The 16409-nt window shown below is 49.5% G+C and overlaps 1 protein-coding gene across 1 annotated transcript in view; it reads right to left on the bottom strand.

Moving 5' to 3' along the window:
• Positions 1-2072: 2072 nt before the first annotated feature.
• BGN (biglycan) overlaps positions 2073-16409 on the bottom strand; it is a 163132-nt gene continuing 148795 nt past the window's right edge. Inside the window, exons 7-8 of the mRNA XM_060252488.1 lie at positions 5625-5762; positions 2073-2302 (exon numbers count right to left, since the gene is read on the bottom strand). Coding sequence (XP_060108471.1) covers positions 2105-2302; positions 5625-5762 — 336 coding nt within the window. The 3' untranslated portion in view covers positions 2073-2104. The remainder of the gene's footprint in view (positions 2303-5624; positions 5763-16409) is intronic.

Here is a 16409-nt window from a genome sequence, read left to right as displayed (position 1 = left end):
CGCAGAGGCAGGCAATGGCAAACCACCTCTGTTCATCTCTTGCCCTGACCTGGATGGCCCAGGCTAGCCCAATCTCATTAGATCTCAGAAGCTAAGCATTGTGGGCCCTGGTTAGTCTTGGATCATGGGAGACCACCAGGAAATTCCAGGGTTGCTACGCAGAGGCAGGCAATGGCAAAACCACCTCTGCTCATCTCGTCCTGACTTAGATGACCCAGGCTATCCCAATCTCATCAGATCTTAGAAGCTAAGCAGGGTCAACTAGGGTTGCCAAGTCCAATTCAAGAAATATCTGGGGACTCTGGGGGTGGAGCCAGGAGACATTAGGGGTGGAGCCAAGATCAAGGCTGTGACAAGCACAATTGAACTCCAAAGGGAGTTCTGGCCATCACATTTAAAGGGACCACACACCTTTTCAATTCCTTCCTTCCATAGGAAATCATGAAAGATAGGGGCACCTTCTTTTGGGGCTCATAGAATTGGACCCCCTGGTCCAATCCTTTTGAAACTTGGGGGGTATTTTGGGGAGAGGGCACTAGATGCTATACTGAAAATCTGGTGCCTCTACCCCCAAAAACAGGCCCCCCAGAGCCCCAGATACCCGCGGATCAATTCTCCATGATTTTCTATGGAAATAAATCTCCACAGGGAATAACAGAGTTCCCAGCAGACATTTAACTCCCCTCCCCCCCCGCTTTCTGATGACCCTGAAGCGGGGGGGGGAGGGGGGGAAGGGTCGTCAGAAAGCGGGGGGGAGGGCCTCCAAACCGGGGGATCCCCTGCCCCCACCTGGGGATTGGCAACCCTAGGGTCAACTCTGGTTAGGCCTTGGATGGGAGACCACCAAGAAAGCCCAGGTGTGCTACGCAGAGGCAGGTGATAGCAAACCACCTCTGTTTGTCTCTTCCCCTGACCTGGATGGCCCAAGCTAGTGCGATCTCATCTGATCTTAGAAGCTAAGGAGTGTCAGCCCCGGTTAGTCCCTGGATAGAAGGCCACCAAGAAAGTCCAGGGTTGCTCTGCAGAGGAAGGCAATGGCAAACCGCCTCTGAACATCTCTGGCCTTGACCCGGAAGGCCAAAGTTAGCCCAGCCTTGTCAGCTCTCGGAAGCTAGGTAGAGTCGGCCCTGCTTACTGCTTGAATGGGACGCCACCGAGGAAGTTCGGGGTTGCTACGCAGAGGCAGGCGATGGCAAGCTATCGCTGTTAGGCTCTGGCTTGACCCGGATGGGTCAGGCTAGCCTGGTATCACCAGATTTTAGAACCTAAGCAGGATGGGACCTGGTTAGGACTCGGATGAGAGACCGCCAAGGAAGTCTAGGGTTGTTCCGCAGAGGCAGGCGACGGCAAACCATTCCTGTTTGTCTCTTGCCTCGAAGCCCTACGGGGCGGTTGTAAGTTGGTTGCAACTTGATGGTGCTTTCCACCAACCCATTGGGAAAGGCCGCCAGGGGGAAAGACCCTTGTGTGGTCCTTTCCGTGGCTCCCGACAGGGGTATGGACTTGACTGTACACCTCTGCATGAACGCCGCAGCCATTTTCCCCGCATGAGATGTCCTACTGTGGGAGCTTTGGATGGCAAAGATCCTTCCAGCACTCCCTGGGGCTCTCGCCCTCATGCCTCCTTGCCCTTCCTGACCAATCAAGACACAGAATTCTCAGGCCCCGCCCTCCTTTCGCGCACGTGCAAGCAGAGAGGGCAGTCCCAAGTCCTCTGCCCTGCGTCACCAACTACGGCACCGGCGACCTCTCCCAGAGGAATAAAATTGGCGGCTTGCTTTTCTATGGCAATTAATTTTAAATGCTGCCGAGGCTGGCTGAAAAATTGGTCCCCGCGGCAATATCTGTGGCTGGCTTCCTCCGCTATTTCCCTCCACCTTTGACATTCTTGGAAACAACCTCTGCTCCGGCTGGCCTTGTCTTCCCCATCCATCCCTGTGGATTCTTCTGCCTCTGGGTCCTCCCCATAGACTCCCCTCACTGCCTCTGCCGCTCCCAGAATGGCCCCTGCTTTCCCCTCCCCACCCCCTCCGGTTCCCCCCCACCCCCCGCTGGCTTCCTGTTTGCCCCTCCCTCCCCTCCCCACGACCCTCTTTGGATGTCTTTATTTCTTGTAGTTTCCAAACTGGATGGCCAGACGGTCGGTGGCGCAACGGAAGGTGGCCGGTTGGACTTCCCAGTAGGGCACGGGGTTGCCGAAGAGGCTGATGCCGTGGTAGGAGGCCCGCTTGACCCCAAAGCCAATGGGGCAGAAGTCGTTCACGCCGATCTTGGTGATGTTGTTGGAGTGAAGATACACGACCTGTAGGAAGAAGAAAGAACAGGGCAGAGACGGGGGGGGGGGGGGGGCTGTGATTAAAAAGCAGAAGGCCAGTTCTGGACCCCATAACATAGCAGAGCTGGATTCGAATCCAGGAGCACCTTAAGAGATAAACAAGATTTTGGGGGTGCTGGCTTTCAAGACTCAGAGCACATCTTGGCAACTCAGCCCCTGGATCTGTGGCTGGTCTTTAAGGTGCTCCTGGAATAGATTCTTGTTGTTCGAGAAGAAGGAGAGGGAGGGAGGGAGGCAGGAAGAGAGGTTTGGGCTGCTGAGAGAGGGACGGAGGAGGCAGAGAGGGATGGAGGAGGAAGATGGATGGATGGAAGGAAGGAAGGAAGGAAGGAAGGAAGGAAGGAAGGAAGGAAGGAAGGAAGGAAGGTTGGAGCTGCCAAGGGAGGGAGGGAGAGAGGAGGCAGGGAGGGACAGAGGAGGAAGGAAGGAAGGTTGGTTGGGGCTGCCAAGGGAGGGAGGAAGGGGAGAGGGAAAGAAAGAAAGAAAGAAAGAAAGAAAGAAAGAAAGAAAGAAAGAAAGAAAGAAAGAAAGAAAGAAAGAAAGAAAGAAAGAAAGAAAGAAAGAAAGAAAGAGTCTCAGAGCAGCTTACAATCTCCCTCCCTCTCTCCCCCTCCCCACAACAGGTGCCCTGTGAGGTAGGTGAGGCTGAGAGAGCTTAGAGAGCCTGGAGTTGGCTGGGTTATCTGTCAAAAAGCGAGTACGTGAACGGTGTCCATTCCAGACATAAACCGCTTGCATGGAAGCGACTGGTGAGAGACTTTTTGGACTGCAGAGCAGAAGATACATTTCCAAAGCATCAGGGAAATGATCAATACCAAATATCCAAGTCCACGCTTGTCTTTATGAGTCTGTGGAATATGTCTGCAGCTGCGCTCAGTAATCAATTTCGCTTATGAATCCTAGCCATGCAGCACTGCCGGCTTTTGATCAGCAGCACTGAGGAGTCGGTTCCAGCTTTTGTGGTCTGGTCCTGAAATGTGGTTGGTGGCCGAGCAGCAGCAGAGGAGGGGGAGCAGGCCCCACAATCCCTGAGGCCAAAGAAAGAGGCCAAGGTGGCCACACCCAGCCAGCCTCAGTGGTGAGATAGCTTTATGACTCTGCACTCCACCAACTGGCCAGACTCTCATAAGAACATCAGAAGAGCCCTGTTGGATCAGACCGATGGTCCATCTAGTCCAGCCTCTCATCTCATGCAGTGGCCAAGCAGTTCCTCTGGAGGGCCAACAACAGAGCAGAGAGGCTGAAGCCTTCCCCTGGGAAGAACATCTGAAGAGCCCAGCTGAGTCAGACCACTAAGGGTCCATCTAGTCCAGCCTCCTGTCTCACACAGTGGCTAACCAGTTCCTCTGGAGGGCCAGCAACAGGGCAGAGAGGGTGAGGCCTTCCCCTGAAAAGAACATCAGAAAAGCTCTGCTGGGTCAGACCAGTGGCCAATCTAGTCCAGCATCCTGTCTCATACTCTGGCCAACCAGTTCCTTTGAGCACCAACAACAGGGCAGAGAGGCCGAGGCCTTCATAAGAACATCAGAAAAGCCCTGCTGGATCTGACCAGTGATCCATCCAGTCCAGCATCCTCCTGTCTCACACAGTGGTGAACCAGTTTCTCTGAATGTCCAACAACAGGGCAGAGAGGCCGAGGTCTTCATGGGAACATCAGAAGAGCCCCACTGGATCAGACCAGGGGGCCATCCAGTCCAGCTTTCTGTCTCACACAGTGGCCAGCCAGTTCCTCTTGAGGGCCAACAACAGGGCAGAGAGGCCGAGACCTTCCCCTGAGAAGAGCATCAGAAGAGCCCTGCTGGGTCAGACCAGTGAGGGTCCATCTAGTCCAGCCTCCTGTCTCACTCAGTGGCCAGCCAGTTCCTCTGGAGGGCCAACAACAGGGCACAGAGGCCGTGGCCTTCATAAGAACATCAGAAGAGCCCCCACTGGATCAGACCAGGGGTCCATCTAGTCCAGCATCCTGTCTCACACAGTGGCCAACCATCTCCTCTGGAGAGCCAACAACAGGGCACAGAGGCCGAGGCCTTCCTCTAATGTTGCCTCCTGACTCTGGGATTCATGTCCCCACGGAATGTGGAGGCGCCTCTCAGCCACCACGGCTAATAGCCATTGATAGACTGATCCTCCATAAATCTTTCCAGTCTAGGGTTGCCAATCCCCAGGTGGGGGCAGGGGATCCTCCGGTTTGGAGGCCCTCCCCCCGCTTCAGGGTCGTCAGAAAGCGGGGGGGAGGGGAGGGAAATGTCTGCTGGGAATTCTATTATTCCCTATGGAGATTTATGCAAAAAATAAAATAAAAATTCCCATAGAAAATAATGGAGAATTGATCCGCAAGTATCTGGGGCTCTGGGGGGACTGTTTTTTGAGGTAAAGGCACCAAATTTTCAATATAGCATCTAGTGCCTCTTCCCAAAATATTTCCCAAGTTTCAAAACGATTGGACCAGGGGGTCCAATTCTATGTGTCCCAAAAGAAGGTGCCCCTATCCTTCATTATTTCCTATGGAAGGAAGGCACTGAAAAGGTGTTTGGTCCCTTTAAATGTGATGGCCAGAACTCCCTTTGGAGTTCAATTATGCTTGTCACTACCTTGATCTTGGCTCCACCCCTAATGTCTCCTGGCTCCACCCCCAAAGTCCCCAGATATTTCTTAAATTGGACTTGGCAACCCTAATCCAGTCCCCTTATAAAGCTGTTGATTCCAGTGGCCATCACTACATCCTCTGTGGCTTTTCGCCATGTAAAAAACAGAGAGATCGTCCCCAGTGTTCCCCCTAAGCGGAGTTAGCGTGAGCTGGCTCACAGATTTTTAGCCTCCAGCTCACACCTTTTTGTCTTCGCTCAGAAAGGATGACCCCAGAGCACAATAATTGATGCAGGAGCTCAAACACTTTAATGCCAGGAGCTCACCAAGCAGAATTTTTGCTCACAAGACTCTGCAGCTTAAAGGGAACATTGGTCATCCCTGCTTTTGAGAGCATGTGTGGTGTAGTGGTGAAGGGTGCGGACTCTTTATCTGGGAGAACCGGGTTTAATTCCCCACTCCTCCACTTGCAGCTGCTGGCATGGCCTTGGGTTAGCCACAGCTCTCGCAGAGTTGTCCTTCAAAGGGCAGCTTCTGTCAGAGCTCTCTCAGCCCCACCCACCTCACAGGGCGTCTGTTGTTGGGGAGGAAATAAAGGAGATTGTGAGCCGCTCTGAGACTCTGAGTGGAGGGCAGACTATAAATTCAATGTCTTCTTCTTCTTTTGCCTGCCCCATCTCCTACCACCCCATATCCCCAGTACCTGCAGGAACTTAAGGTCGGGCAATCCGTGAGGGACCCGAGAGAGCTTGTTGTTGTCCAGATGCAGCTCGCGTACGACAGGCAGGAAAGCGAGGCTGCCGTTCTCAATCATGCGGATGTTGTTGTGTCCCAGTCCCAAACCTGTAAGGAGAGGAGAGAGGAGGGCGGCAGATTAAGAGGACGATCAGTGGCTGCAAGGACACCAAAGTACACACACACACACACACACACACACACACATGAAGCTGCCTCACAGTGAACCATTGAGGTCCGTCTGGTCTACTCAGACTGGCAGTGGCTTCCACGGACTCAGGGTGAGGTCTTTCCCATCACCTCCTGCCTGGTCCTTTTAACTGGAGATGCTAGGGATTGAACCTGGGACCTTCTGCATGCCAAGCAGAAGCTCTGCCACTGAGCCAGGGTCTCAGGTCAAGGTCTTTCCCATCACCTCCTGCCTGGTCCTTTTAACCTGGAGATGCCGGGGATTGAACCTGGGACCTTCCGCATGCCAAGCAGAGGCTCTGCCACTGAGCCAGGGTCTCAGGTCAAGGTCTTTCCCATCCCCTCCTGCCTGGTCCTTTTAAGTGGAGATGCCAGGGATTGAACCTGGGACCTTCCGCATGCCAAGCAGAGGCTCTGCCACTGAGCCAGGGTCTCAGGTTAAGGTATTTTCCATCCCCTCCTGCCTGGTCCTTTTAACTGGAGATGCCGGGATTGAATCTGGGACTTTCAGCTTGCGAACTTGTAAACTGTGGAGACTTTGAGTCCCAGTTTGAATTGCCAGAGATCTGGAGATGTTGTTCCCTATTTTGAATATTCCATAGTGGGTAATCCCTTTCCTGAAGAAATTAACATTGAAACAGACTAACCAAATCGGCTATCCGTTAAGAGAGATGTTCACCCCTGTGTTGGAAGGCATTTTTACCTTGTTGGTATGGAAGAATGACATTGAAATGACGGCCATCAGGGCTTTCTTTGTAGCAGGAGCTCCTTTGCATATTAGGCCACACACCCCTGCTGTAGCCAATCCTCCTGGAGCTTACAGTAGGCCCTGTACGAAGAGCTTTGTAAGCTCTTGGAGGATTGGCTATAGGGATGGAATTCTAACAGGCGCTCCTTTGCTAAAAAGTACTGGCAGATGATTCAACAAAAAATTTCTAGGATCTTGGGATATGAATTTAAGAAAGTTGCAGAGACTTTTCTGTTGGGATTACAAATGGAAAAATTTCCAAAAGAAGACAGAACTATAATTTGGTACTTGCTTTCAGCTGCTAGGACATTGTATGCGCAGTTGTGGAAGCAAGAAAAAATACCAGAGAAATGGGATTGGATTGTAAAAGTTATGACATGGAATGAAATAGACAAATTAACAAGAATTTTAAGAGACTATGATTTAGAAGTTTTTAAGATGGAGTGGAAAAAGTTTAGAAGATATGTAGAAAAAGAGTGGAAAATAAAAAGGACATTGGACAATTTTTGATAATGATTAAGTAGTAGGAGGAAGAAGGATGTTAATTTTTGTTTTTATTAGTTAAGGGTACCTTTAAATATTAGTATTTTAAGTAAATATCACCGGCGGCGGGGTCAAGTAACGGGGGAGGGGTGGTTAGAAAGTAATATATGGGATAGATGAAAAGAAGTTATAATGATGCCAAGAAATAGATATTGTTACCATATGTTACTAAATAAAATTGTTAAAAAAAAAAAGCGACGTACTGAAAGCGCAATCACAGACGATTCCCATGAGAAGAGAAAATGGAAAAGCCTAAAGAAGCCGAAGTGGCTCCATAAACAGCTCTCTAGAGACTTGAGAAATAAAAAAGACTCCTTTAGGAATTGGTAGGAGGGCCTTAAAACCAAGGATGAATATAAACAAATCACCAGTGCTTGTAGGGAAAAGTTAGGAAAGCTAAAGCTCAGTATGAGCTTAGGCTGGCCAAAGATGCTAAAAACAACAAAAAAAGGGTTCTTTTCTTATGTTCAGAGTAGAAAAGAGCAAGGACATGGTGGGCCCATTGCGAGGGCAAGAAAGTGAAATTGTAACAGGTAATGAAGAGAGGGCGGAACTGCTCAATTCCTACTTTTCCTCAGTCTCTCTTCTGAGGGAAACAGTGCTCAACATGGCAAAAAAAAAAATAACATATAAAGAGGGTATGAAGTTCCAACCTAGGATCAGCATAGGGGTAGTACATAAACACCTAGTTTCTTTAAATGAAACTAAGTCCTCAGGGCCAGATGAATTGCATCCAAGGGTTCTAAAAGAGCTTGCAGATGTAATTCTGAGTCTCTGGCTATTATTTTTGAAAATTTTTGGAGAACAGGAGAGGTGCTGGAAGATTGGAGGCGGGCGAATGTTGTCCCCATCTTCAAGAAGGGGGAAAAAAGAGGATCCGGGTAACTACTGAACCGTCAGCTTGACGTCTATATCTGGAAAAGTTTTAAGCACAAATCATCAAACCGTTGGTCCTGGAACATTTAGAAAGAATGGATGTGATTACAAAGAGCCAGCATGGTTTTCTCAGAACAAGTCATGTCAGACTAACCTGATCTCTTTTTTTGAGAAAGTGACTACCTTGCTGGATCAGGGGAATGCTCTAGACCAGTGTTTCCCCTCTTTCTTCTTTCCCTGCAAGTGATGCTCTGTCTGTATTCTTGGTGCTGGGACGGGGGAAGCAACAGTGGGAGGGCTTCTAGTGCCTGGCCCCACTGGTGGACATTCTGATGCTTTTTGGGCATTGTATGAGGGAATTTTGGACTGGATAGTCCACTGGCCTGATCCAATACGGCTCCTTTTATGTTTATGTTCTTTCTTTCATGTCTTTCTTTTCCTTTCCTTCAGTTTCATTCTTTCCCTTTCTCTTTCTTCTTTCCTTCCATTTTTACTGGATGAAACTTTTCTGTTCATCATACTGTTGTTGCAGACATAGGAGCTCTGCCAATGAAAAAATGGCACCCCCCAGTTGTAGCCAGCTGGCCTTTATGAGATTTCTGTATGAGTGAGTGAGAGGCAGAAAGAGATTATGGAGATCACTGCGGTATATCTCAACAGCACTGAAAGTGATGGTACCATGAACTTGGCACCATCTTACTGGTCTGCTTTTAACAGCTCTCTGACACCAAAATTAAACTCCTCCCTGTAGCTATTAAAAAGGATGAAAGAAATTCACTGGCTAAGTATCTGTACAACAGGTTGCTTTTAAAGGCATGGGAAACACAGCCAGTAAAAGCTGCAAGCCCCTCATAAATATCCTTTTTGGGATAACTGCAGAAAAGCTTGTATGAACTTCATATAACTTGAATTAATTCATTAGTTGCAGTACAATTCTCTGCTACCTTTCACAGCAATTTTCAGTGTTTCAACCAAAGAAAAGGTATAAAAAATAGCTGTTGAAAGATTTCTTGAAACCAAGCAAGCTTGGTTGTAGCTTGAGGCAGGGCTCCAGTAGTAGCAGCTAAAGGAAGGGCCTACTAAATGTGTCAGCATATTTTGTGGTAGAGCTACTGCCAGGGCCCAGTGTGGGTGGTACACAGCGCTGGCATTCCTGATGGCAATGGCAACAGCACTCCCAACTGCATACACTGGCAGTGCTGCTGAGGAAGGGATGTGTAGGTGGTGTAGGCAATTGAACATGGGCATTAGGAGTGCTTGCAAGCTGGAGAAGAACACACAAACAGATAGGTTCATGCAAGTGTGGGAGTGGAAAGAGAAGACCACCCACTTTCCACCCCCATTTTGACTCAGCATGAGTTTCAGAGAGATTTTTCTGAAAATGAATTTACTTCAGAAGAGGCAGGTTTGGGGGAGTGCCCTGGAAGTGACATCACAGGAAGATGTGGAGTTGTGGTTCAGTATGCTCTGGAAGTGACATCACCTGGCCCTTGACACCACAGGAAATGACATAATTCCTGTCTCGCGGCTCCACCCCCAAAGTCTCCTGGCCCCACCCCCAAATTTTAGTGGGCCACGAAGGAGAAGTGTAAAAATAACCGAGCCACGGGAAAGAAAAGTTTGGGAAACCCTGCTCTAGACATCGTTTATCTTGATTTCAGTAAGGCTTTTGATAAGGTTCCACATACTATCCTTGTTGACAAGTTGGTAAAATGTGGTTTGAATCCTGTTACCGTTAGGTGGATCTGTCACTGGTTGACAGATCGCACCCAAAGAGTGCTTGTGAATGGTTCCTCATCCTCTTGGAGAGGAGTGACAAGTGGAGTGCCTCAGGGATCTGTCCTGGGACCTGTTTTGTTCAACATCTTTATCAGTGATTTGGATGAAGGAATAGAGGGAATGCTTATTAAATTTGCAGATGATACGAAATTGGGAGGGGTTGCAAACACAGAAGAAGACAGAAACAGGATACAGGATGACCTTGACAGGCTGGAAAACTGGGCTAAAATCAATAAAATGTATTTTAACAGGGATAAATGTAAAATTCTGCATTTAGGTAGGAAAAATCCAATGCATGGTTATAGGATGGGGGAGACTTGTCTTAGCAGTAGTACATGTGAAAAGGATCTAGGGGTCTTAGTGGATCATACACTGAACATGAGTCAACAGTGTGATGCAGTGGCTAAAAAGGCAAATGCAATTTTGGGCTGTATCAACAGAAGTATAGTGTCCAGATCACATGATGTGATGCTGGTATCGCTTTACTCTGCTCTGGTAAGACCTCACCTGGAGTATTGTGTTCAGTTTGGGGCACCCCATTTTAAGAAGGATGTAGACAAGCTGGAACGGTCCAGAGGAGGGCAACGAAGATGTTGAGGGGTCTGGAGACCAAGTCCTATGAGGAAAGGCTGAAGGAGCTGGGGATGTTTAGCCTGGAGAGGAGGCGGCTGAGAAGTGATATGATCACCGTTTTCAAGTACTTGAAGGGCTGTCATCTAGAGGATGGTGTGGAATTGTTTTCTGTGGCCCCGGAAGGTAGGACCAGAACCAATGGGTTGAAATTAAATCAAAAGAGTTTCCGGCTCAACATTAGGAAGAACTTCCTGACTGTTAGAGCGATTCCTCAGTGGAACAGGCTTCCTCAGGAGGTGGTGGGCTCTCCTTTCTTGGAGGTTTTTAAACAGAGGCAAGATAGCCATCTGACAGTAATGAGGATCCTGTGAATTTAGGGGGAGGTGTTTGTGAGTTTCCTGCATTGTGCAGGGGGTTGGACTAGATGACCCTAGAGGTCCCTTCCAACTCTATGATTTCTATACATGGAACTTGGCTGTCCTGAAGGGGTGGTGATTGTGTGTTTCACGTGGGTGATTAACTACAAGAACTGCTCGTTTTCCAAGGAGGGAATGGATTCTCCTTACAGAGAGTTTTCAAACCGAGATGTTCCATGAAATGAAAGTAGGAAAAACCGAACCTGAAATTTAATTTGTGAGGAAACCAGAAGTAGGGCTCTTTCTCCCTCTAGTGGCTGAAACGTGAATTGAACCAGCAGGAAGAGAGAGATTTGGGAAGGTATGTCTGTATTACACCTATAAACCAGTTTCCAATCTGTTTAGCGGATGCTGCAAAGGCCACTATTTACTGGCATGCATCCTGGTTCTAGAGCTGTCTGTATTTTGTCTTTGAAGGGAAAGCAAGGCCTCTAGAAGTTCAGTCTCTGAGTGGGCAAAAAAAGAACCTTAGCTGTCGGCAGGGCTTTTTTCTGTAGAAAAAGCCCAGCAGCGACTCAATTGCATATTAGGCCACACCCCCTGATGCCACCATTGTCTCACGCAGGGCTTTTTTGGAAGAAAAAGGCCAACAGGGTCTCATTTTCATATTAGACCACACCCCCTGATGTCACCATTGTCTCATATTAGGCCACACCCCCTGATGCCACCATTGTCTCATGCAGGGCTTTTTTGGAAGAAAAAGGCCAACAGGGTCTCATTTTCATATTAGACCACACACCCCTGATGTCACCATTGGTTCACACACAGGGGTTTTTTTTGTAGAAAAAGCCCAGCAGGGACTCATTTGCATATTAGACCACACCCCCTGATGTCACCATCGTTTCACGCAGAGGTGGGGGGGTTAGAAAAAGCCCAGCTGGAACTTATTTGCATATTAGGCCACACCCCTTGATGTCAAGCCAGCCATTCCTGCTCTATCAAGCCAGCCATTCCTGCTCTAAAAAAGCCCTGGCTATAGGACCCTTACAGTGGTGCAGTGGCCACGGAACTTACAGGGAAATGTCCTAGTTGGGGCACTGCTCCAAAGGGCTGCTGAGGGGCCAGGAGGCAGCAGACTAAAGCAGCAGCCATTTGCCTTCTGGGTCACTTGGCTCAGACCTAGGGTTGCCAGCTTCCAGGTGGTAAGCAAACCAAACGGGACGAACAGAGCAAAGCTGGGAAGCAGGGGAGACCCCTGTTCTCCAAAAAAGTCAGTTTCAGTGAAATTTACAAGACTATGCCGTCCTTGCTCCGTACGAAGAATTTTTTCCAAAGAGTCCACTATTCAAGGAACATCTCATACTATGTTATAACATCTAATGTATATATCCAAAATTATAAATCAAAATTACAACAGAGCCTTTGCCGTTTTTCATCACGAAAGAGTCCTGGCAGAGTGAAGACTCCAAAGAGTGCAAAGTCCTAGTAGGCGCGCTTGGACCTCTCCTGATGGAGGACGATGTTGCCCGAGATGTCGGAAGCTACTTTGCAGTACTTCGTATTACCTGGAACCAATGCCCACAGCAATATGCAGGCGGCTCGTCTCTTTATTAGTCAGTTTCTTTATCTGACTAGTCGCATGCACTCTGCTGTGGCGTGAGCAGCTCCTCCCATGTTAGACACTGTAGGCCTGCCGGAAAAGGTCGGTTTTACAGGCCCTGCAGAATTGGGAGAGATCCCACAGGGGCTCTTGTGGCCTCTGGAAGTGCGTTCCGTAAATTAGCGACTGCCACAGAGAAGGCCCTCGCCCGCCCGCGTAGAACATAATCTGGTCTCCCTTGGTCCGGGGATGGATAATAGATGTTGATAGGGTTGCCAATCCCCAGGTAGGGGCAGGGGATCCCCCGGTTTGGAGACCCTCCCCCCGCTTCAGGGTCGTCAGAAAGCGGGGGGGGGGGGGGGAGGGAAATGTCTGCTGGGAACTCTATTATTCCCTATGGAGATTTATTCCCATAGAAAATCATGGAGAATTGATCTGCGGGTATCCGGGGCTCTGGTGGTGGGGCTGTATTTTGGGATAGAGGCACCAAATTTTCAGTATAGCATCTAGTGCCTCTCCCCAAAATACCTCCCAAGTTTCAAAAAGATTGGACCAGGGGGTCCAATTCTATGAGCCCCAAAAGAAGGTGCCCCTATCCATTATTTCCTATGGAAGGGAGGAATTGAAAAGGTGTGCCGTCCCTTTAAATGTGATGGCCAGAACTCCCTTTGGAGTTCAATGATGCTTGTCACAGCCTTGATCTTGGTTCCACCCCTAATGTCTCCTGGCTCCACCCCCACAGTCTCCTGGCTCCACCCCCAAAGCCCCCAGATATTTCTTGAATTGGACTTGGCAACCCTAGATGTTGACTTCCTGAACGCAGTGCTCTCTGGGGTATATATGGGGAAAGGCGGTCCCTTAGATAGACAGGTCCTTGGCCATATCGAGCTTTAAAGGTCTTCAAAGCTTATAGGTAAGGATAGCATTTCTTGCACACGTGTTTCTTGCACCACAGACAAGTTTATCGCCTTTGCAAAGCAGCATCAAAGGCATGCAAAACATCTCTTGCGAGGGGTGGGGGCGCAAAGGCACCCCCCTCCCCGCAGTGGTTTCAAAGAGATTTGATCGGTAAGGCCGGCCCACCCTCTCGCTACAGGCCTGTCGAGACCCCTGGTTTGGACCACAGGCCACAGCGTTAGACCAAGTTGGCGGTCACAGCTTCGGCCACGGAGCGTGCAGAACGTCTGGAGGAGGGGGATCCCTGTTTGAGAATGGAAAATCTTCACCCTGGGGCACATCTGCTGTGTGTTTACAAGTGCATCGCCTGCCCTTTAGACACAACAGCGCAGAGACGAGGTGTCAGCCCCCTCAGCTGTGGCCGGCGTGACTCATCCCGGACTTGCCAAGGGATCAGGTGCTTCAACTTTCGCACACCTGTGTCTTGCTGCAGTCGTGCCTCACGTGTGTCTCACGAAGTGGGCAGGGTGGGTAAGAAAATCGGACTGGGATCTGGGAGAGCTGGGTTCGAATCCCCACTCGTGCCGTTAGGCCAGTCGCATTCTGTAAGCCTAACCTACTTCACAGGGCTGCTGTGAGGATAAAATGGAGCTGGGGGAGAACTCTGTAAGCTGCTTTGCGTAGAAGAAGAAGAAGAAGAAGAAGAAGAAGAAGAAGAAGAAGAAGAAGAAGAAGAAGAAGAAGAAGAAGAAGAAGAAGAAGAAGAAGAAGAGGAGGAGGAGGAGAAGGAGGAAGAAGATGATGATATTACATTTATACCCCACCCTATACTTTGAATCTCAGAGTCTCAGAGCAGTCACAATCTCCTTTACCTCCCCTCCTCCACAACAGACACCCTGTGAGGTAGGTGGGGCTGAGAGAGCTCTCACAGCAGCTGCCCTTCCAAGGACAACTCCTGTGAGAGCTATGATGATGATAAGATGATATTGGATTTATATCCCACCCTCCACTCCGAATCTCAGAGTCTCAGAGCGGCTCGCAATCTCCTTTCCCTTCTTCCCCCACAACAAACACCCTGTGAGGGGGGTGGGGCTGAGAGAGCTCTCCCAGAAGCTGCCCTTTGAAGGACAGAGTCTCAGAGTGACCAACAATCTCCTTTATCTTCTTCCCCCACAGCAGACACCCTGTGAGGAGGGTGGGGCTGAGAGGACTCTCACAGCAGCTGCCCTTTCAAGGACAACCCCTGCCAGAGCTATGGCTGACCCGAGGCTATTCCAGCAGCTGCAAATGGAGGAGTGGGGGATCAAACCCGGTTCTCCCAGATAAGAGTCCGCACACTTCACCACTATGCCAAACTGGATCTCACCAGCTTGAAGGCCAGGTATGAATGAATGCATAAATGAACGACTTTGAACCACTGCCAGGAAGAGGAAATATTTGCACAAGCACCTCCTAAAGGCCAAAGTGCGGTACTGCACCTCATTGAATCAGTCGCTGAGGCTCTGAAGGGGCCAGTGGGGTTCCATTGGCCCTATAAAGCCTGAGCTAGCCAACCTCTGCAGCTCAGCCGTTCAGGAAGTGTTTAAAATTTCATTTTTTCTCAGCCTTTCTCCCCAGCGGAGACCCAATGCTGCTCACATCACTCTCCTCTCTTCCATTTTAATCCTCACAACCACCCTGCGAGGTAGGTCAGGCTGCGAGTTTTTGAGTGGCCCAAGATCAACCTGTTTCTATGGAAAGAGGAGGACACCCTGCCCTTTCCTCAGAGTCTCAAAGCAGCTCACAATCTCTTTTCCCTTCCTCTCCCCACATCAGACACCCTGTGAGGTGGGTGGGGCTGAGGGAGCTCTGGGAGAATGGTGACTGGTGCAGGGTCCCCCAGCTGGCTGCATGTGGGGGAGTCCCCTCTCCAAAGCATCCATTTTCTCCAGGGGAACTGCGCTCTGTAGTTTGCGGATGAGCTAAGTTTGGAGTCCAGTCACCTCTTCAAGACCCACAAAGTTTTATTTTGGGCATAAGTTTTCGTGTACAGATAGATCCAGGTAGGCACAGTCATGTGGGTCTGGAGCAACAGAACAGAGTTTGAGTCCAGCAGCACCCTGGAGAGCCAGTTTGGCGTAGTGGTGAAGTGTGCGGACTCTTATCTGGGAGAACCAGGTTTGATTCCCTGCTCCTCCACTTGCACCTGCTGGAATGGCCTTGGGTCAGCCATAGCTCTGGCAGAGGTTGTCCTTGAAAGGGCAGCTTCTGGGAGAGCTCTCTCAGCCCCACCCACCTCAAAGGCTGTCTGTTGTGGGGGGAGGAGATAAAGGAGATTGTGAGCCGCTCTGAGACTCTGTCCTTGAAAGGGCAGCTTCTGGCAGAGCTCTCTCAGCCCCAGCCACCTCACAGGCTGTCTGTTGTGGGGGGGGGAGATAAAGGAGACTGTGAGCCACTCTGAGACTCTGTCCTTGAAAGGGCAGCTTCTGTCAGAGCTCTCTCAGCCCCAGCCACCTCACAGGGTGTCTGTTGTGGGGGGAGGAGATAAAGGAAATTGTGAGCCACTGTGAGAGAAGTGCGGGGCATAAATCTGTGATCTTCTTCTTCTTCTGACCAAGAGTTTAATTCTGGGTGTACAATTTTGCATGTGTGCACACTTCTTCAGATAATTCTGTAATGCCCGGGGGGCGTCCCCAGGCCCCACCTGGAGACTGAAGTAGAAACACCAATGTAACGGAATAGTAACGAAATACACTCAATGTAATATCAATGCAACAGAGAATAGTGATTAGTGGTTTTGTGAATGGTCCGTGTTAGTGGCGGGGTGGGAAAACAGCCTCTTCATGAAAGGGCAGACCGGAAACGGTAACACAGGCTAGCATTCCCGTCAGAGACTTTGTACGATTTCCACCTTGATTTTATTGAATATCTTGAGGAAAACAAGAAGTCCAAAATCACGTCTTTGAAGAACAGTCAATGTTCAGACTAGGGAAGGCCGTGGCAAACCAGCCCGTACAAAGTCTGCCATGAAAACATCGTGATGCGATGTCACCCCATTGTCACGTGTGAGTTTAGTGGACTACTTTTACCTTTTAATGGATTTAGTGTGTGAATGAAGTATATTTAATAGTGTATAGATATTGCATGGAGTGTATTTGGTTAATATTCCACAGTTACATGAGTGTTTCTACTGCATTCTGTGGTTCTCTTGGG

The sequence above is a fragment of the Heteronotia binoei genome, chromosome 13, assembly GCF_032191835.1.
Source record: "Heteronotia binoei isolate CCM8104 ecotype False Entrance Well chromosome 13, APGP_CSIRO_Hbin_v1, whole genome shotgun sequence".
In the NCBI taxonomy this organism is placed as follows: Eukaryota; Metazoa; Chordata; class Lepidosauria; order Squamata; family Gekkonidae; genus Heteronotia; species Heteronotia binoei.
This window is presented reverse-complemented; position numbering and strand designations above follow the sequence as displayed.